The following is a 22,903-nucleotide window of genomic DNA, read 5'->3' on the forward strand; positions in this document are numbered from 1 at the left end:
AACCCCACAACTGATGGTAAAGTTCGCTGCATCTCTCCCACCAGCAACAGCCTGTGAGATCATGGCGCGGGCCTCCTCCAGGACCGTTGGCAGCACCTGTGCAACTGCATACCACAGTGCATGGGTATAGTGCCCACATTGCACATGGCGTTGAAGGACTGCTGTGCCAGGCTGGTGGAAGAAAACATATCCTTTCCAAGATTGTCCAGCCTTTTGGATTCCCTAACCAGGAGTGTGGTAGGGAATGCGCCAGAACTTAGATGGGACAATGGAGGTTTGAACAACCAAGCTCTCCCGGGTAAGGTGTTGGGTGAGAAAATTTGGGTCCCCTGGAGTGGGGCTGTGGCAGCAGGCAATCATCCTGTTCACAGGAGCCCCTGTGTTGGGGTTGGACCAAGTGCCAAGCATCAGTAAGTGCCTAATTGAAAGGGAGAAGTGGTTCTGAACGGGACACACCTGGCTGAAGCACTTCCGTCAAGGCAATTATCTTTGCCGCCTCCTAGGGCAAGCTAAGGTCCAGGACCTCAGCTGCCCTCTGCAACACAACTGTGAAAAAAGCTCCCTGCTCCGTAGCCATGGGAGGGAGCATGCCAGCATCTGGAGAAGTATCCATTCCACTGACTTCAACCAGATCCTCAGCCAGTCCATTTGCTCCTCATAAGCCTGCTTTTCTTCAGTCTCAGGCGACTTTTCCCAATCCACCCCAAATCCTAGTCCATAAGAATAGAGCTCAGGCTCTGGCTCCGAAGCGGAATGCAAGGCTCGAGTCAGCACCGGGCCGGCATCAGACAACGCCCCTCAGCTCCTTTTTGGAGTTGGAGATGATAATTGGTATGCCGCTGCTGGGGAACGCCGGTGGCGCCAGAAGTGTCGGCCTTAGGAGCGGCACCAAGGAAGGTCAAGATGACACGATCAGCACCGATCCGGAGCCATCTGTGGACCTCTGGGGCACAACTGGCGCCAGGACTGGAGCTGCAGTGTGGATCCAGTAGGGGTCTCTCCTGATTCCGTGGGACCCGAAGACATGCCAGAGGGAAAGAGCCACCCAAAGATGAGGTGCATCGCCTCAAAAAATTCACGCAATTGGGCGGTCTTCGCTCCAGCTCCCAGAAACTCAGGGAGGCGCAGAGCCGGCCAGACCCTGGCTCAGTCCACGGAGCCAGACCTCAAGAGGTGACGCTCACTCATCTCTCATCGGCAGAAGGATGAGGTGAAGTTGAAGCAAGCTTTGACTTCTTTTTCTTGTGGGACTTACCCGAATGGTTCGATGACTTCAAATACGACGTTTGGCTCTGCGACCTCTCCCTGGGACCTTCCCTTTGCCCGGGACTGTGAACCCCGCATTGTCGCCCATCAAGCCACCATCAGTTTGAGGGACCATTCCCTCTGGCCGGATAGTATTATATAATGTGGCATAATTTAGCAAATGTATAAGAACACATACAGGCTCCCCTTCTTGGATCACTGTATGGTTTTTGGGACAGAGACAGATGATTTCCCGATGAGCTCGTCTGCTGACCACGACCTATGCCCTAAGTATGCCAACCCCCATGGATTTAGTCCATAGTACTTCACATCATTCGCAATACAATTCCTTTACAGACGACCTGGTTACAGAGGGTGCTCCTGGGGCATGCAACAGGGCTCTATTGTTTTCACCTGATGAACGTTCTCTGTATCATGCCTTAGATTCTCCTGAGTGTTTTAAGAGACTGGAGTGTTGAAAGCAAGTAGTCAGCCGTACATAGGAGGCCACCAAATCCTAGTGGGTCTATTGCATCAACAAGGCTGCTACTTTATATCATGTCAACTATGGCTGCAGCCCTTTTGGATGGAAAAATGGCAGCTCGCCTAGTAACCATCACTAGCTCAGATCTTCATGGAAGGCAAAACTTTTAGATATTTAGCATTTGCTAGCTGGTCCACCTGGAAGAGGAATGATAGGATACGCCTCTCCCCTGGACCCCTTCTGGGGTTATCACTGTTCACAATTTAATGGATTGTAGTTGAATCTAGAGAGGTGCGGAGGCAGCTCCATGGGACTTGATGGTTTCCACATAGCAACCAAGCAAACTATAGGTCTGGACACACTAACCATACAGTTTCTGGCCTGCTTGTTGGTCGAAAAGTGATTTCTTATGCTGCCTGTCATCTTGTGACCTTTCCTCACTATCTTCTAATGTAAGGAATCATAAGTGCTGATTTGCTGTAACTGCTGCTAAGCAAAGAAATATTTGCTGAGATAAAAAAGATTCCAGACACTTCTTTTGAGGGGTTTTGTGACATAAAAAAAGAAGGCATTAAATTCAGTTTACAACCATACACATTTTAATCTCCTTAAGGATTAGCCGTGTCAGCTACAGCTTGATGCTTTTCCATGAATTTATAAAAGTTGCAGAGGGGGCCCTTTTTTAGTGACATCATCAATTGACGGGCGGGGATTTGACTACATGGCAGGAAACAGGCTGCTATATTTTTAGCATATCTTCAATACTTACTAGTGGGGGTGCAGTGATTATGTTTCCCAATCAGCGCAGTTTTTGTGCATTTTTAAAGTTTATTAAGCTAAGAGAAGGATTCGACGGCTGTTCACCTAGGGAAAATTGATAGTGTATTTCTACTTATACTTTAAGAAATTATTGCTAATTGAAGGAACATAATTTGTTTGCCAGTGTGTCCGTGGAAGTAAAACATTTCTGTCACCGAGCAAGACCAAAGAATATTGGGCAATTAACTAAATAAATGTACCACTGTACAATTGTGACACGCACAAATAGGAAAAAATCAAGCATGCAAAAAATAGACACACATTTGCACATTCAGGGGCTTCCACGTGTAATAGTGAAACATAGGGCGTCTGAATTTGTGGAAAAATAGCGATGGCCTTGGTTTGGATTCATGACGTCATATCACATGTTTACTGTGGGAACAATTGGAATTGGCTTTTCAGGTCAGCCTATCATACATGTTTCATTGTTAGTTTAAATGAATTGTGGATAACAGATATTGACCGTTTCCGAATGATTAGTGGAGAGACGAATATTCCTAATGGTGGACTCACGTCAACATAACTACAGCTCATTTTAAGCATTTTAAGCATTTGCTACATATATCATGCAATCAAAAAACAGGACGCCTTCCTGAGAATGCACTGAGTAATGCCCATTTTAGGGAATTTAGCCCAAAGAAGAACAGATATGGGCTATTCTTGCCAAGGAAAGGAAGGGTGGCCATGAACAAGCAGGCTCAAGGCAAGTGTCTGGCCTCAGGCAATTGCTGAGAGACCAACAGACCTGCAATTGTGTCCTTTTTTGTGTTCATGAACAAAACATGTTTTTTCATGGTTTACACATTACCTTAATGTAATCTTATTTTTCACTGAATGTATCAATGGGTTCATTTAGCTAACCTGTGAAAAAGTGTCACTAACCAATCAGCCTCTGGGGAAACCTCGGCAACACATTTATATGACACAAACGCCCTTCATTATAAGAATCTTGCATATCCCGATTTGGATGCAAACTCCAGTTTGCACCCAAAGCCAGATTACAACCCAGGATGAAATAGGGACTAGTGCCTGCACGATTTTCAGAAGGTACAATTGGCACACCTCGGATTGAGAATATCGTGTACTACTTGTTTTTTTCCCCATTCTGAGGTACATGAACACCAAGTGGGGAATACATAATGAGTGCTGGGCCTTAAGAGATCATTATTTACCAGGACAAAAATTTTAAACTAGGGCTGATCAGTTTTCGACCTTTCTCGTAATGTCGGCTGAAGATATTGGCAGGACACAATGATTCAACTCCAAACTGAGCATGCATAAACCAGGCCTACAAGTAATTACAGAGAGCATGTTGGGTATTAATGACTGATGGCTGGTTCTCCTATTTTTCTAATCAGTCTGAGAATTCTCTATAGTAAAATCAGTGTATAGACAATGGGTTGGTTCTGGGCATTCATGAAAGACAACAACATTTAAGGACATAGTATTAAGTAAATTTAAAGCGTAAAACAACTTACTTTTTGGGGCCCACTTGTCCCACGTTGACCCTGAGGCAGATGACCTTTCGTGTCTGCATCCCAACGGAGCACGTGGCTTCACCATTCCAGCTGGTGGACGAGTTGAAGGCTGACACCGAGACATCCTCTATGCACTGGCCCCATGGACCAGTTTGCCAGTGGTACACGGTACAAGGGTGCTCATTGCAAGGGCGCATCTCCTGCAAAGCGCTGCTGTTTGGACACTGAGATCCACCTACAACGATAGATGTGACATGTCAATAACGTGGACAGAGAACGATGGAAGTAAATCTGCATTCAATCAATATTCATTACTATTCATTTAGCATGATACAAATCCTACTTTACTGTGTCAGGATTACGCCACAATTGTAATCATTTGAAGATATCCACCTGTAATGCAGGATATAGTTGTGGTTTGGATGGTGATTTTCGCATCCTACATGGTAGCTTCATAGGCTCTCATTCAGGATGTCCCAGTATTTGGGGAGGTAGTCCCACACATAGTAAAATACTGATATCACAGGGTACAGAATTACCCATTCTGATTTCTATTCACCAGACTATAGGATATCCTGGTAATCAAACACGTTTTTCGCGGTTCCGAAGTGCAAAACCTGGAATCGCCTGGATATATTTGAATGGTGAACAAAAACTCCAATTTTAATCCTAATTTGGGTACAAATTGCCATTTGCACTCATCTTGGATTTACATGGGCGCTCAGAATCAGGATTTGTTGAATTTTACCCAATCTTGTGTCTCGCACTTTATTGAGTTCCGAAAGATGGCAACCGGCTTCTATGAAAAAGAATTCAAAACAAGGGACTGGATGAACAAAGATTCTGTCAATGGTGTTATGTACGCCGAGGGTAAATTTCACTGCAGTTCAGCTCAAAAGCAAAGGCATCGAAAAATAGTACATATTACATATGTTACTACACAAGGGTCTGAGGGCCAGCAAATTTCCTGTTCAGTTTAAACACATAGAAATGGGAGAAATATTTTATGGTATTACGATCTTGGTAAATTATAACGCAGTACGGTTCGATCCCTGTGGCAGAGTCTGTGTTTTTTTATAGCAATTTTGCACTTGTTGAAGAAAATAACACATTTTTATCTTTAGAAGTATTGCACGATGGCACAAATGGCCTTTAAAGTGCATTATACTGTATCTCACCCCTTAAGGAATAGTTACGTTTTTGCATTATTTTTGAGCTTGCACAATAGGGAAAGAAGGATAACATTTTTTGCATTAAACTTATCAAGGAAAATTATTTTGCAAAGATTGTTACCAGGGCAAACATTTAGAAATCGGACATATAAATAAGTGCAAAATTATAATAATATTAAATTGCTCCTTATTGTAAGAAAGGTTTTAAATGGGTCTGGATTTGTTTACTAAAAACTATACACCATGAATGCAAGTATTTTTTGCAATGGTTATACATCGGTTTCCTCCATTTGTGTTCGTTTGCAAAACTATTCATACAATATGGACTTTATCAGAATATGTTTGACTCATTCTCTATAACACAAGCAGAAAACATGCAACAAGGTCGACCTGCACAACTCTTTTCACTGTTGCAAACTTCATGTAAGAGAACCACTTTTCTTTGTTGTATTGTATTTTTAGGTCGAGCCTATACTACGCTTGTGCTGTTAGGCGATCTGTTGTCTGTACTTTGTGGGTTCTGACTCCTCCATCGCTTTGGATTTGCTTTTGTGTGTGCCATTTAAAAATCGTAGTCTGTAATTGGCTAATGGGGGGTGCATGTCCCACCTTTTTTGAGAAGTTCACTCCTGTGGAGTATTTTCACGGGTACGAGCAGCGGCGCACATGCAGTCCCTAGGTGCAACGCTAATTTGGGAGTGCACCCGATGAGTGCTTGTTTAACCTCCCGCTCATTAGTTCGACACCCTGCCCGGCCTCTCTCCTGTCCATCACTTTAACCACTCGTTGCTCTACGAGAGAAAGTGAAAGTAATTGGTGGTGCGTCAGTTAAACAAAGCACTGCATCCTATTGTACCATGGTCCGGGCCCCGGCTGACCCAGAGCGCCGGAAAATAGTGGTATTTCACCCTCATTCCCGCAACCCTCCCTCTTCCCAGCACTCGTTAAGTATGCATTCCCCAACCCTCCATCCTCCCACCGCTCGTTAATATTATGGGCTGTCCTTTTGCAAAAGTGTGTGCCCCTCGCTTTTAACAAATATGTCTTTTGACGTCCACTCTGATGCACAACTTTGGATGCAATGGCCTCTGCCTGACCCTTGTGGGCTCAGCTCTGCACAACTGCAGGTAGGCAGCATGTAGGTCTGCCCTGGCACAGCCATTGTTTCCTGGTGTTTCTAGGGCAGACGAATGAGGTGCATGAATGTTCTATTTTAGTTTGCAAACACCCATTTTCTGGTTCTCATGTGGTGAGCTGCCTTGCTGTTTTTGCAGCCTTTGCACCAGAGCTGGCACTTCAGAGCGGGGCCGGCTGAGAGCTCCGTGCAGGGCTTATGAAAGGTGTTATAAAGTCGAGACTGTGCTACTGTGGTTTAAAAAGTGCTGAGGTGAGGTTCCGCCCAAGCACGGTGCTGCAAATGCTATAACATGGCAGCTCCCATCAGCCCAGTGAATCAGCGCGGACCGTAAATTCACTGGGAGGCTGTTAGATCTGGGGGTTTCTCGTTGGCAGAGGTAGGTACCACTGTCCAAATAGGGACCCTTACTTCTAGTCAGGGTAAGGGGGATACACTCTTTAGATAACCCCTGCTCACCCCCTTGGTAGCTTGGCACGAGCAGACGGGCTTATCAAAGGCAATGTGTAAAGTATTTGTAACAACACTCACAGTAACACAGTGAAAACACCACACATGGACTCCACACCAGTGTAGATAAAGTACTTTTATATAAACTACACAAGACCAAAACGACAAAATTCCAACATACACAGTTCAAGAATATGGTTTCAAAAGAGTTCTTAGCTTAGCGGCAAAATAATCCACATTAGCGTCGATTTTAGCCAACACTACCTGGTGATGCGATAAAAGTGCCTAGCGGCGTTCAGGCGTAAAAAAAAAAAGCAACAGCGTCAGTCCTGAGACCCTGGGGAGGCGATGCAACAACCCCGCTGCACGCAGCGGATGTGTGCGACGAATCCGGTCTGTATGGGGAGTGAGGTGATACTTGTATGGATTCCAAGGCGTAGCTTCTCCGGTAGAAATTTACTCGCAAAGGCACGATGCGACGATCTTTGATGGCTCTGCAATGATGTTCGCAGCGACGAAATGCGGCCCGCTAACGAGCGGTGCGACGATCTCACTCAGCGGCGGCAGACTCTGCCGATACTCGCAGCGACGGGAATCTTCCTGCTCCGTGGGCGATGCGCTCCGAAGACGAACGAGGCGTTGATTTTGCAGCGGCAACAGGCGCGCAAGTTCACCTGCATCCGGACCAGCCTCGCACCAGCACCCACCAAGTCGAATACCAGCAGCACCCACCTCAAGTGCATCCTGCTCAACACCCGCTCCGTCCACAGACACGCCATCGAACTCTGGAACCTTCTAGACGCCACAGCCCCTGACGTCGCCTTCCTCACGGAGACCTGGATGAACGCCTCTTCAGCTCCCGACATCGCCATCGCTATCCCAGAGGGCTACAAGGTCGTCCGGAGGGACCGAAACGCCAACCAGATGGGAGGAGGCATCGCCATCATCCACAGGAACACCATCCGTCTCACGACCAGCACCGACAACACCCTGACCAGCGCCGAACACCTGCATTTCCAGATCCACACCAACCCGAACACCACCCTCAGAGGCACCCTGATCTACCGACCCCCTGGACCACGCACACAATTCAGCGAGGACATCGCCGACTTCGTCAGCCCGCATGCCCTCCCCTCCGCCGACTACATCCTCCTGGGAGACCTCAACTTCCATCTGGAGAACAACAACGACCGCAACACCAGCACCCTGCTCGACAACCTCGCCAACCTGGGACTCAAGCAACTGGTGTCCACCCCCACCCACCTCGCCGGACACACACTCGACGCAGTCTTCTCATCCAGCACAGACATAGACTTCAGCCACGCCACAGAGCTTCAATGGACGGACCACAGCTGCGTCCACTTCACCTTCAAGAGAACGACGACCCACCAACACCAGCAACAGGCAGCCCGCAGAAGCTGGAACAAGATCACAGCAGACCAGCTCGCCACCTCCCTGAACCAGCACCCTCCTGCCAGCTCAGCGAACCCCAGCCAAGCCGCCGACAACCTCACGAAGTGGATCAGCAACTGCGCGGACGAACTCGCCCCACTGAGGACCCCGCCTAGCAGACCCGGCAGCAAGAAGGCCCCATGGTTCACCGACGAACTCAAGAGCTCCAAGAAGAACTGCCGAGCCCTCGAGAAAGTCTGGAGAAGGGAACCGACACCAGACAACAGGACCTCCTTCAAACTTGCCACCCGGAAACACCACCAGCTGATCCGCGCCGCCAAGAAAACAGCATTCAAAGACCGGTTGGACAACAACGCACACAACTGCAAGGAACTCTTCAACATCGTGAAAGAGCTTTTCAACCCCAGCGCAGGAAACAACGACATCACCCCATCGCAAGACCTCTGCAACTCCCTCGCTTCATACTTCCACAACAAGATCGCGGACATACATAACAGCTTCAACAACCAACCAACGCACACCATGACCGAACAACCACCCCCCACCACCACCCTCCACGCCTGGACCCCGATCAGCACCGAAGACACCATCCGCACGATGAACTCCATCCACTCCGGATCACCGACCGACCCCTGCCCTCACCACGTCTTCAACAAGGCCGACGCTGTCATCGCACCCCACCTGCGAGACATCATCAACACTTCCTTCGACACCACCATCTTCCCTGAGAGCTGGAAGCACGCCGAACTCAGCGCCCTACTAAAGAAACCTACAGCGGACCCCACCGACCTCAAGAATTACCGCCCCATCTCGCTCCTCCCGTTTCCAGCCAAAGTCATCGAGAAGACCGTCAACAAGCAGATGGCCGCCTTCCTCGAGACAAACGGATCCCTCGACCCCTCACAGTCCGGCTTCCGAGCCAATCACAGCACCGAGACCGCCCTCATCGCCGCCACCGATGACATCCGAGCCCTGATGGACAATGGAGAAACAGCGGCCCTCATCCTCCTAGACCTCTCTGCGGCATTCGACACGGTCTGCCACCGCACCCTAGTACGGCGCCTCAGCAACATCGGAATCCAGGACAAGGCGCTGGACTGGATCATCTCCTTCCTCGACGGAAGAACACAGAGAGTCCGCCTACCACCGTACAAGTCAGAGGCCTCCGAAGTCACCTGCGGCGTCCCTCAAGGATCATCTCTGAGCCCCACCCTCTTCAACGTCTACATGAGCCCCCTCGCGGCCATCGTACGCAAACACAACCTCAGCATAATCTCCTACGCCGACGACACCCAACTGATCCTCTCCCTGACCAACGACCCCGCCGCCGCCAGATCCAACCTGCACGAAGGGATGAAAGAGGTAGCCGAGTGGATGACGACCAGCCGCCTGAAACTGAACTCGGACAAGACGGAGGTCCTCATCCTGGGCTCCTCACCCTCCACCTGGGACGACTCCTGGTGGCCTCCCGCCCTGGGCACCGCACCCAAACCGACAGACCATGCACGCAACCTGGGCTTCCTCCTGGACTCCTCCCTCTCCATGACCAGGCAAGTCAACAACGTCTCCTCGGCGTGCTTCAACATCCTACGCATGCTACGGAAGATCTTCTGGTGGATCCCCACCGAGACCAGGAAGACCGTCACCCAGGCCCTCGTCACCAGCCGACTGGACTACGGCAACGCCCTCTACGCCGGTACCACCGCCAAGCTCCAGAAGAGACTCCAGCGGATCCAGAACGCCTCAGCCAGACTCATCCTCGACATCCCACGAACCAGCCACATCTCCGGACATCTGAGAGACCTTCACTGGCTCCCCGTCAACAAAAGAATCACCTTCCGCCTCCTCACCCACGCACACAAAGCCCTACACGACCAAGGCCCGAGCTACCTCAACAGCCGAGTCAACTTCCACGCTCCCAAACGCCACCTCCGATCAGCCAACCACGCCCTCGCCGCCGTCCCCCGCATCCGAAAAGCGACTACAGGAGGAAGGTCCTTCTCCTACCTGGCCGCCAAGACCTGGAACTCCCTCCCTACCGACCTGCGCCTGACCCAAGACCACCTCTCCTTCAGGAAGAAGCTGAAGACCTGGCTGTTCGAGCAGTAGCGGCACCCCCCCTCCCCCCCCCCCCAGCGCCTTGAGACCCTACGGGTATGTAGCGCGCTTTACAAGTGTCACTGATTGATTGATTGATAAACAGGCCAAGGCACACAGAAAGGGCAGGAAAGGAAACAGCCACTTTCTAAAAGTGCTGTTTTCAAACACAGGATTTAAAAACCATCTTTCCTAAAATATGTGTTATTAAATTCTGAGTTCAGGGATACCAGACTTTAATTTTCTATCTTGCTCCTATGGGAAGATATGCAGCTAAACATTTTACTCAGCATTCCCTATTATAGCCTATGGGCAAGATAGCCTTTCAATAGTGAAAAAAGAAAATGGCTGTAATTCACTACAAGAGCATGGCACCTACACCAATATATGCTCTACCTTTAACATACACTGCACCCTGCCCAGGGGGGTACCTAGGGCCTTCCATAGGGGTGTCCAATGTGTACAGAAAGGGAAGGGATAGGCCTGGCCAGTGTGGACACTGGTCAGGTCAGCATGGCAGTTAGCAACTGCACCCAGGCACTGCGGTGGCAGGCCTGTGACACCATTTTAGGGATACTCCTGTGGGTGGCACAATCAGTGCTGCAGGCCCACTAGTAGCATTTGAATTACCAGCCCTGACACACTCAGTGCAATTTACTAGGGGCTAACAGGTGAAACAAATATACCAATCATGGATAACCAATCAATATGACAATTTACCTAGGGAGCACTTGCACTTTGACACTGATCAGCAGTGGCAAAGTGCCCAAAGCATCTAACCCAGCAAAAACGAAATCCAGCACAGGTTCAAAAATACGGGGAGGTAGAGGCAAAAAGTCAGGGGAAACCACGCCAAAGATGCCAGGTCTAACAGAGGCAATGCCTGTAATAGGACTGTAAGTTAAAACAACTCACACATATCGACAAAGTCATAAGAATGGGATAGTTTGGGTTTAATTTTCTTTTTATATAGCGTTTAAATCACAAAACGACAAGGTAGTTTAGTGTCCTTAAGTGGTTGAGCTTAGCTCTCTGGTTGGGGTCTGTATTCATTACCGCAGTGGTAATCTTGTAAAATGATACTCACTCGTAATCACCCCCACCAGCCTGATCCCACAGTATGAATGGCTTACTTATTTGGGGGCATATCAGCAACGAGGCGATATAAAATTATCGCCGTTTTTGCGTCCGTTTTTGGGCGAAAAGCGACGATAATTTTATCGCCTAATTAGCAAGGTCACGCTATCGCATGAAACCTTGCATTAGCGCCCGGATTATTAACGCCCAGCTTTGCATCTCTAATGAGATGCAAAGTGGCCGTTCCTGACCTGACATGACTGGAGAAATGTTGCTAAGCGACATTTCTCCTATCCTCAAGCCCCACGCTATGAAGCATAGCGGCAAGAAAAGTAGCGATTACCCCTGTTATCGCTACTTTCCTTACGCCTGCTTCAGGACTGACTTAGCCATGATATCCTATGGAAGGTGGATATCATGGCTAAGTATGTGAGGCCCTATCATCAAGCTAACGCCAAACTTCGTGAGATTATCGCTGTGTTTCCAGCGATAATCTCACGTTTGGCAGTTGCCGCTAGGATTTTTATCGCTTTTGAGATAAGCGTTGCTAATAGCACGCTATCTCAGCGATAAAAATCCACGTTAGCCGGATATAATTATCCTAGCGCTAAGTGCGCTTAGCGATAATTGTCGCCGGTTGTTGCTGATATGCCCCTTGGAAAGCCATATTGCCAGTAACAGGGGCATTCACTGTATTTGTTTCGGTGGCACGAGTGCAACATTTCTGCAATATGGCTTCTGGAGTTAAACGGCAATATTTACAGGTGAAGCCTTCCAAGTGAGTACTCCTGACATCGCCTGAGGGCGCTGCTGCACTGTGAAGTGCGCAATTGACCAACACAGTTCAGAATGGACATCTGCACTCAAAGTCAATTATTCAGCTTTTTCCGCATCCGACAGAACCCTCCAGGCCTAGACCACCCCCAGACCTACATCTCCAGAGTGCAGACAATAATCGACTTTGTGGCGTCCAGATAGGACTATTAAAAACTACGGTGTACTCAGTCTGCCTTGCCTAAAAGCTGCAGTGCCTGCAGACTGCCTATACATACCCTCAGAACCTGTTTCTCCTGAGCTGCCGAGGCTAGATTGGTTGCACTTGAACATTGTAAGGTATTTGAGGTGCTATTAGGTGAGACTCTTGAGGAGAGAACACTTTACACATTCCTCTCACACAGCCTTTGCAAAACATAGGCTGTGTCAAGATTGAGGAGCAAGTTGGACCTCCTTCATGGGTCTAACTGGTAAGCTTCAGTCTATTGCACTCAATTGTTTGGCCACAAACCTGTCCGAACTTTGGTCATGTGTTTTAGATGAACTCTGACAAGAACCAATGATACCAGAGTAGGTCCGTGCAGTATGCATCAAGGGAGTCAACCCTCTCTACTTTGAAAAGATTCTAGATAATGTACTTGCTCAGCCTCCTGAGCATGGCCATTGATCTGACTGTAACACCCTCCTATGGACTCCTGGTGCATTGCCTGTGCATTCTGCCAAAGTAGGGAAGGGAGGGAAGCTGCTACCCTGTGGGAAGCCCCTCAAATATGCTCCCCTTTTGGCCAGCCTTCTTATTTTTGTTGGGGCCTATGCTATTCGGTGCAGTTACTCTGGGCATGACACCATATTCAATTTGGCTCCTATTATGTCTCCATTAGTTGTGTGTCAGAATAAGGAGCTGAGTAAAGCAGTGTCTATCTGGAAAGGGAACACTATAGATTTTTGGGCCTTTAGTATATCTTGTGTGTTAAGGTGCTCTGGCACTGTGAGACTTTTAGGTTTCAGACAAGCATGTATTCCTGAATCAGACTGCATGACCCAGTGTGTAGTAATTGTACAGTTTTTCAATCCCTGGTCGGGATAGCACCCAAGGTAATGTGCTGCATGACTAAACACTTACAAGGTCCCAAAGGCTTGACCTATTGGCTATGCCCATGCTTGTTTATTTTTGTAAAACACTGGTTCAACCTGGTGGCTGCTTCCGAGTGCTCCTTCAGAAGGCACATGGAGGGAACAGCAAAATGAGTTAAGGACACATATCAAAACTCCATTCCATTTGCTTACTGACAGAGGTGAGGCGTCATGCATTTTCATGTCCCTGTCTTCCTGAAGGTTAAGAGGAAAAAGTTCAGAGTCCCAAAATAACTTGTCTTGAGTGTCCAGAGTCTCTGTTCTTAGCATTTGTGTCTGGATACCAGCAATGGAAGGAAACTTTGGAAACATGACGCGCTGCGGAAAGACTGCATCTGAGGTTAATGCCTATATGAGAGATATTTCAAAATAATGAGTGCTTATATGGATGTCCAGTTTGTTTCACTGTCATTTGATTTTTAATTGGGAAACACTAACCAATAATTTATTTTCATGTAAAGAGTTTAGTGGTTCCAATAGACTGAAATATGATCCAATGCTATATGTATCTATTTTCCAGAGGTTGATGGCCTTGATGAAGAGTGGGCAACGAGATGGGAGTAGAAACTTAATCTAACATCAAGGGATATGACTGAAATGTTGATTGATCTGGCCGAGGTCCACGTAAGTAAACTGATAAAGAAAATACTTGATGATAAGAAATAAATAGACTTAACTGTTCTGAGAACACCAGAAAGAGCTATGCCATCCCTGATCATTTTATGGACAGATACCAAGAGGAGCTAAGGAAAAGAAAGAGGACTACATTTCAATGGGATGAAAGAGGTTAAAAATCAGACAGAGTCTATACCTATGCGAACAAATGCAGAAGTCGACTCAAGAGAGGGGCCTGCAACAAGAGATCAGATTCCCTTAAAAGGGTGGAGTTACGCAGTACTAGCATAATCTCAAGCTTAGGACAAGGTGAATGAGAATTAAACTGTCCGACAGGTTCGAAGCAAAATAAGAAGATTAGGTCTGTTTCTTTTTTGGAAGCACTGCAAAGGATGAATATGTCATGGGAGGAACACTATGTATTTGCACAGCGGTGGCTCCTCCGCTATGGCGGAGGAGCGTCACCCCCTGCCAGCAGCTTCCAAGGATGAAAAATAAAACGGTAATAAAAAGGTTTATTATTGGTTAATTTCAACTTCTAAGTGCCGGGTCCTGGGGGCGGGGCCATTGCAGGGGCAGTCACAATGGGGAGTGGTGAGCACTGCTATCAGTGCACATGTGGGTTTGGCCGGCAGTCTCAGGCCGGCCAGACCCGCATGCACAGTGAAGCTGTCTCCGGCCCGAGCTGCGTTGCTGTGTAGCAGACAGCAGGCAGAGGCTCCTATTCTTCCTGGGGAGTGCAAATCGCGAGCACTCGGGCCAATCCTGATGCTGCTCTCATGCATGAGATCAGTGTCAGGATTGGCTGCAGGGGAGGCTGGGATCCTCGGCCTGCAGTGAAGCCACAAGAGGGGCATGAGAGCACAGTGCAGCGGGTGGCAGGAAAGTTATTTTTTCCCCCTTCTTTTCCTTCTTTCTTTCTCAGCCTCACTGACCCCACCCCTGCTCCCAACCCCACCACACCGCTCGGCCCTAACGCGGGCTGCAACTGTATTTGTAACTATGGGTGTCACTAGTTTATACACTTGTACAGAACATACTAAAGGCTTAAAGGCACTGAGGGTCTTTTTCTACATGAAGTCAGTATGTTCCCGATCACATTCAAGGATGACAACTGAACTTACAGAATTAGCATTAAACAACAACTTTTTTCCCCAGTCAAAATTATCCATACCATCAAAAAGGGAGAGCCAATATGGGATTCAGGATTGCTCTTTCTCCTGCTGACCCCTTCATGGGCCTGTATGAGGGAGCATGCCTGGGTTGGTCCCCTATATAGCTCTGATAGGGTTCTTTAGGGGGGGGCAAATATATTGACGGCATCTTGATGACTTGGAAAGGCACCGTAGAAGATCTGAAATCATGTCATAAATATTTAAATGGCAACGTCTACAATGTAGAATTGAGTTTGGAACATAACACTCACAGAATTTGCTTTTTGGATACAGAATGATATGTCCAGGACAAGGAGAGGTCTAAGATGCTTAGAAATCATGGGTATGACTAAAATGTATACTGAAAAACTCCTTTAGACAATGCAGTGCTGCATGCATGATCAGGCCACCCCAGAAAGCAGAAACACAATAAGCCACATGGAGAACTATTAAGACAAAAAAATAATTGTAGCACAGAAGCAGAATACAATAAATAAGAGGTGTTCATTGCTAAGATAGGTTTGAAACAAGGCTATGACCATTAAATCATAAAACCTGCAAGACCTACAGCAATGAGCATCACTTTTTTTCTAAACAAACTTTATTAATTTTCTTCCGGTTACAGTACAGAAGAAAGAAATGTTCGGAGATCGATTTCTACATAGCAGGGTCATATATATCTATACATGATGATGACATAACTCAAATAGAATAATAACATATCTTAACATTGTACCACAATAGCAGTCCCACCTCCTTGGGACCTAACTTAACGGTTGTCATCCTAATATAACATCCATTTCCGTCATGTTATTTAATAATTGTATTTTTTTCCTGGATAAATATCTAATCAGTGATATACATTTTATGAACCCCCCACCCCTGTTGACAAGCCGCCACAGAATAATGGAAGTTCCGATTAAAAAGGTTATGTCTGGGACTTGGATTATGCACGCTAAAAAAGTGTGAGCAAATCCTAGGTAGGAGGAGTCTTTATATATAGGGGTAATTGGGATTAATGGGAGTCTTTGACCTGGCGATTGCCCTATTTTGGATGCAAGAATAATGTCGTCTCTTTGGGCAGGTGCTTGATTATGGAATATAATGCCTCATATGGAGTCCTATATGGTAAGAGTGTCAAATGCTTTGAAGGTTTCCCACAAATAATTCCAGCTCATTGCGATTGGTTTCTTTCTTAGGCCTCTTTTCTCCTCTCTACGGATCGCCACACTCTCCGCCAAACCCCACCTTTTCACTTCCTCCTTCCAACTGAGTAGTAAAGGGAGCACTGGGGATTTCCATCTCCTAGTAATACCTCTTTTAGCAATGAGTAAAGCCAGAGCCGCAAATCTGGCTCATACCTTGTGTTCTTTATGCCTTTTGTATAATCCCAATATACTTGTCTCTACTTTGTGCCATCCTGTATCGCCTACTACCTCTTTTAAGACAGTAGTTATTCCACCCCAGTATCGGCCCAGGTTGGGGCAAGCCCAGACCATATGTAGTAAATCTGCATCTTGTTCAGGACATCTAGGGCAGTGTGGCCGAATGGCAGGGAAGATGGCATGTAGTCTATGTGGGGTTAGGTATGATCTCTGCGTGATCATATACTGGATGAATTTGAAGCGGGTGTTACGGGAGGTGCGTTTTGGGTATTCCAATATTGTTGCACATTCCTTGTCTGATAGCGGTCTGTCGATGACCTGTTCTCATTTGGCCCGTATTACAGTGAGGGGAGTGGGACGGTGTGTGCGTATATCCCAATAGAACCATTGTGTTAAGTGGCTACTCGTCCCCCTGAGGTACATTAGGTGGACAAGCTCATGGGTGTTTGGTTCTGCCACATAAGGCACCCAGTATTTTTTGACGTACCTTAACAGACTCGCATGGGTCATGAACAGTGTCTCCGTAACACCCTCCTCGCTTACAAAATCAGTATGTGTGAGTAACATTTTGTCCCCAAATAAGTCCCCTATCGTTGTCACTCCGGCCTACAACCATGGCTCTAATTTACGGGTGGTGAGTGTTCCTAGATTAGTCAGGATGCCTCGTAGTGGTACATTTGGTGCATATGCAGGGAGAGTGTTCGTGTAATTTAATGACTGCTTCCAGTATGTGATTGCAGTTCTAAGAAGGGTTCCTGCTGTATGTGGGAATGATCGGCTCTGGGAGAGCAGTCTATGCAACGTGCATTGAGCCAGCATATGCTCTGAGTATGCTATTTCCTGTAGGTTACGGCCTGCCATCCAGTATGAGAGCCATTGTAGTTGTGAAGCTAGGCAAAATGCATAGAAGTCTGGAGCTCCTATTCCCCCGGCATCTGATCGGAGTTGTAGCTTTGCTAAGCTCAGGCGTCTCCAGCCCGTGCCCCAGATTCAGGAAGTTAGTAGTGTATTCAGGGCTGTGAATACAGCTCTCGGGATTACCATTGGAGGATTTGTAAAGTAGTAAAGTAATTGCGGAAGCATAACCATTTTGGAAATTGCTAAACGTCCCGCCACCAATAGAGAAAGTGATGTCAAGAAAGCAATCTGTGCCCTCAGGGACCGGATCGCTTTATGCAAGTTTCCCTCAATGAGATCGGTTTTGGTTCTATACACTTGGATCCCTAAGTATTTAAAGGTATTATGAGCTATTGTTATCTCGCAGTGTCCAAATGGTATAGTCAAGTCTTCCATATTAATACCGAATGGGAAAGTATAAGATTTCTCATAATTAATTGCTAATCAAGCAATGTGTTTGAATTGTGTAAAAAGTTGTGCTACAGGAACTAAGTTGTTCTACAATCTCCTAGTGTATAAGATAATGTCATCTGCGTAAAGTGATAAGGCATGATGGGTGCTGTTAATGTTTATCCCCCACTCCACTGAGGACGCTCGAAGTTTGTGGGCCAGTGGTTCAAGGGCAAGCCCTGTCTTGTGCCCCGTTGTATTTGATATGGTTCTGAGATGTGTGATCCTGTGCGCACCCTTGCTGTGGGGAGATGATACAGTAGTTGGATCCATTGGGTATAGGCTTGTGGGATCCCAAATTTCAATAGTGCGACCATCATATAATCCCAGCTCAGTGTATCAAATGCTTGAGTGAGAACTAGCGTAATACATCCTGCCACAGAATTCTCCTCGGTACAAGCAAACAATATGTTACACAGTCTACGTATATTCAAAGATGTGCTACGCCCAGGGACAAAGCCACATTGGTCTATATGTACCAGCTTTGGTACAAGGGGCTGTAAGCTGTTGGCTAGGATTTTACTTAATATCTTGAACTCAGTGTTTAATAATGAGAGCGGATGGTATGCGGATAACCAAGAATGGTCCCTCCCGGGTTTGGGGAGTGAAGTTATTAATGTATGTGTTTTAGAGGGGGGTAGTGCATCTTTTTCAAAGGCTTCCTTATACAGTTTATGTAGTTGTGGGGCCAATTGTTCTGTATAAGTTGGATAAAACTCCACGGGGAGGCCATCTAATCCTGGGGATTTGTTGTTAGGGAGGTCCTTAATTGCAGCTTTTATTTTTACTATTGTTATAGGTTCAGCTAGCATTGTCTTGTTCTCGTCTGATACCTACTGTAGTTCTACTGATTCCGGAAATGTGTTAATTTCTAAATGATCAATCCGTGGTGGGGAGGTATACAACGCTCTGTAATAATCATAGAAGACTGTGTTAATGTCCATTTGTGTAACGGCTTTAGTGTGTTGGGACGACCAGATTTCAGTTACAGGAATGGGGGGATTGGCATTTCTCAGAATCCATGCCAGTAATGTACTTGGTCTATCTGATTCTGCGTGTGTTTTATGTAAATAAGTACGGCAATCGATTATACGTAGTTGATCCAATAATTCTGCATATGTAATACGTGCCTCCGGGAGATCTGGTTTATCCAGGGGGTCTTGAGCTGCCCTAGTTTCAAGCGTGTGGAGTTTATCTTCAGTGTCCTGCAGGTCTCAATAGACAGGTTGTCGGGCTCCAAAGGAAGTGCTAATGGCTGTACCTTTTATTGCCACTTTGAAAGCCTCCCATTCCAATGCCACCTAAGACGCCGTACCAGTGTTTTCAGAAAAATAATGAGTTATGGTGGATGCTAGTGTTGCGTAATATACCCCATCTCAGCAATGAGCATCACAAGAGAAGAATTGTTGAAAGATAATGTCAAGAATGATTTTCAAAATTAGGATATAATCAGACTCATTACAAAATATAGTAACAGCAATTACTTTCATTTCAACACCCTAAGAATACACTGAAATGCTCAGTGTTTGGACTCTAATAGGCCAAACATATTTCAGAACAACCACTGATAAGTTATAAAAGTGATCCTACACCCAAAAATATCCTAACTCCCAGTGATACTCCAACATATATGATCAAGCCACAAGCAACGATGTCTACTTTGCAATGATTACCAGAGTCACTTGAGGATTGCTTTAAATGCGGATACAGTATCTGCTGCAGATATGAAAATAATAGCAAAACATCATTTAAAATCTAAAACACATTAAGACGTATGAAATTCCAACACTTCTGAACCATAATACTGTTATCTGTGATTACCTGATTTTTTGTGTTAGTAGAATACAATATGTGGAAGCCACCACCAGAAAGCTCAAAGATAGGTGGAAAGAATATTTCAGGGTTCTCATAAACGTTGTTACACACCAAATAAAGGAAGGGTTATTTAAAAATGAACTATAGTCTCACAGGGAGCTGCTCAATATTCTGCCGTGGGAAATCCCTTTGTGTTTAAATACTACCCTCACGCACTAGATAGTGTCATGCTTCATCATAGGGCGTGCACCAACATCCTGGCACAGACCAACATCCAGAATGGCGTGAAAAAATAGATTTTTACGTTATTATCAAAAAGTTGAGGAACTAGAGTCAATACCTCTGTCCCACCTGGGTAAAGAATCCTCTCAAAACAGAAAAAAATATAAAACTACCTAGGGGATTGTCCATTTAATTTTATTTCGAACTTTTCATGGCAGCATTAAAAAAGGTTTTGGGCGGGGGTATTCCTGGATCATTAGTATCCATGCCCCCTAATCTATGTTTTGTGTTTTTATATCTACATGCTTCGGCCTTCTGCATGCCTCCAGTGGGTCTACAGGCCTTCCTCAGGATTTGGATCCTCTTACATAGGCACATTCTGCACTCCCCTTTTGAAGACTCCATCTAATGTATGGGCCTTTATGGGAGATGGTTCAAAATAATGAGTACAAGCCTAGATTTTGAGTTTGATTCACTTTAATTTGGTTTATTAATTGGGAAATGGCATGAATGTTGATACAGGTTACACTTTCCACTACCAATCTGATAAACAGAGAAAAACCTAGAAGTGAGGTTGCTAACTATCATACATGGTGAAGGAAACTTTTACCCGTGAGGGAGCAGCATGCCCGAGAAATACATGCTGGCTGTAACACTGTGAAATGTTACGAGTTGGATGAACTTTAAGAATGGACCTCCAATTGTCTTATGGCTATAATGAGAAATAAAATTTGCAACCTATTAAGTTCCTCTTGGTTGGACTTTTGACAGAAACTGTTTTTCAGTTGTTTGTCTGAGTGCATAAACGTTTTGCCAGAGATTAACTGATGCATTCATTGGAAGTTAAGTACAAAATATTGCTCTTGTTACCCTCATTATATAAATTTCTTAGCTCTCATAAGCAATGTGGAAATGAGCAAGTAGATCTCTGCAAACATAAAAGAGTTCTTCGGGACTACTACACGATGTATTCCAAAATTCATTTGAGGCTAGGCCTCTAAGAATGGATTTACATAAAACAAAGATTTTATTCTGAAAAAGGTATATATTCATGCCAAGTTTGCTTTACATCTCTTCAGAACTATTCACTGTAGTGGGTAAAGTTTGTCTGGGAGTTCCGGGGGAAGTGGACATGTTGGTTACCCAAACAACATTCTCCTTTCACAAATCTGCATCACAATGTCCTGGATTCATCTTAACTAGATACTCAAAAATGCTGTCAAATTTTATGCAAAAAGGGAAAAGAGGTCAAAATGATTGGCAGTCCAATAAATGCATTTGCTGAAGTGAAAAGCATTTATGTGACATCTACAGAGTTGCTATATACACTGGAGTGGCTCATGGCTAATAATGGCCAATACAGCCCTGACCTCAGCAGATGGAACCTCCTCATAGCCGTATAGCCCTTCTGCCTTGTGCTGTACCAGTTGCTAAAGGGCCCAACGCCTCTATAGCCCTTATATATCAAGTTTAGGGACTTGGATATCTGGTAAAGCCGTCCACAGCCCACTACAAGGCAATGGTATGCTGACCTTGAAGAGTGATATTTTACATATGTTGTAGAATTACTCAAAGATTACTCAGCTGCCACTTGAATAGAAACTGAGGGCCTCATTTACATGATTTTGATGCAGGGCAGTGCAGTAAGTCACTTTTCTGCACTGCCCTGCGTCAAAAGAAAAGGGCAGGAAAGGGCTGTATCCGTATCTATGAGGCACGGCACATTCCTGTCTCTTTCACTATGCTGTCGTACAAATGGCTGCTTTGCACAAATGCAGGCACCCTTGCACCATGGTACAAGGGTGTCTGCATTGTTGGAATGAGTATTTTTGTGCAGCAAGAGACACCTTCCTGCACAAAAATAATAAATGGAGGCTTTTTACTTTTTCAATGTGTGCTGCATAATGCAGCACATATAGAAAGAGGAACAAAACGAGGAAAATAACTTTATTTCCCCAGCGAAGGCGCACGGTTTTAATACATTCCCGGATTAACGCTATGTTGTAAATCTGGTAATGTGTCAAAATCCATGGGCGATGCTTGGGAACACCCACCGCAACACCCATGGCACGCCTCCCTGAAGCAGTGTGATGCAGCGCAGAGACTTGCACTGCCTTGCCCTAAACCATATCTACGAGGCCATGAAAAGCCACGCAGGGTGGCTTTGAGTGGCCTCGTTGATATGATTGAGAGGCCGGGGCCACCGGAGCTTCATTAAAAGTGACCCTCCTGCGGCGCAGGCCTCTTGTAAATGAGGCCCTAAGCTCTCCCATGTCAAGTAACATTTTCTTGACAGATGTGGGTCTTCTGTCACTCATTTGAGATACAGTGTCGTCTTTCAAGTAATGCAATCGAAGGAATTTTGGTAATGACCTGAGCACAGGGTCAAAAAGGTGTCGACCAGTTACATAAATTAGTCATTGGGTCCTCAATCTTTGCCTGGAGCTGTTTTCAGACTCGAGCCTCTGGCTGTCTGGTCATGTGTCTGATGGGACAGAGCATCTCAGACCTTCCCTTCCAGACTAATGGCAGCATAGTTCAGTACAGAAGCAGGCAGGCGGAGAAAGTACAGTGTGTGCCTGTCCAGACAACGCCGTGCACTCATATCAAAAGCACTTACATGAATTGTTTTCATTCTGGGGGTAAAATGTCAGACTTTACAAATGAAAGATGAGTGAAAACACTAATTAAATCTAAATAAATGTGGCAAATGCAGAGAGTGACATTTGCTCAATGGACTGCGTGAGATCTCTGCTCTCTCCCTGCTGCCTTGCGCCCGGGGTGACAGGCTGAAATGTCATTTGCTTTATTGCCATTCGACTGTAACAAGACGAGAGTTTGAGAATGAGACACAGGCAGAGAAAAAGGCAGAAATATTAGACTTCATTTCCCTAAGTAGCCTGGCTCCTGGGTTTGAACAGCTCATAAATCCTGCTATAGAGCCTGACAAAGCGCACAGTGCTCCAGGGATAAGTGCCACCAACCTTCAAGTAAAAAATAAAGTAAATCGTTTTTTTTCATCGTAGTTTTATTAGGGTAGAGTGTAATTGTGCATGTGCTTCATTACATCTTTGGAAGTGCAAGTCT

At 46.0% G+C, this 22,903-nt stretch overlaps 1 protein-coding gene across 1 annotated transcript in view; it reads right to left on the reverse strand.

Annotated features, from left to right (window-relative positions):
• The window catches only part of THSD7A (thrombospondin type 1 domain containing 7A), a 982,498-nt gene that overhangs the window by 286,256 nt on the left and 673,339 nt on the right, over window positions 1–22,903 (reverse strand). The window contains exon 9 of the mRNA XM_085630781.1: window positions 4,027–4,261. Coding sequence (XP_085486907.1) covers window positions 4,027–4,261 — 235 coding nt within the window. The remainder of the gene's footprint in view (window positions 1–4,026; window positions 4,262–22,903) is intronic.

This window comes from Triturus cristatus, chromosome 10 (assembly GCF_964204655.1).
Source record: "Triturus cristatus chromosome 10, aTriCri1.1, whole genome shotgun sequence".
In the NCBI taxonomy this organism is placed as follows: domain Eukaryota; kingdom Metazoa; phylum Chordata; class Amphibia; order Caudata; family Salamandridae; genus Triturus; species Triturus cristatus.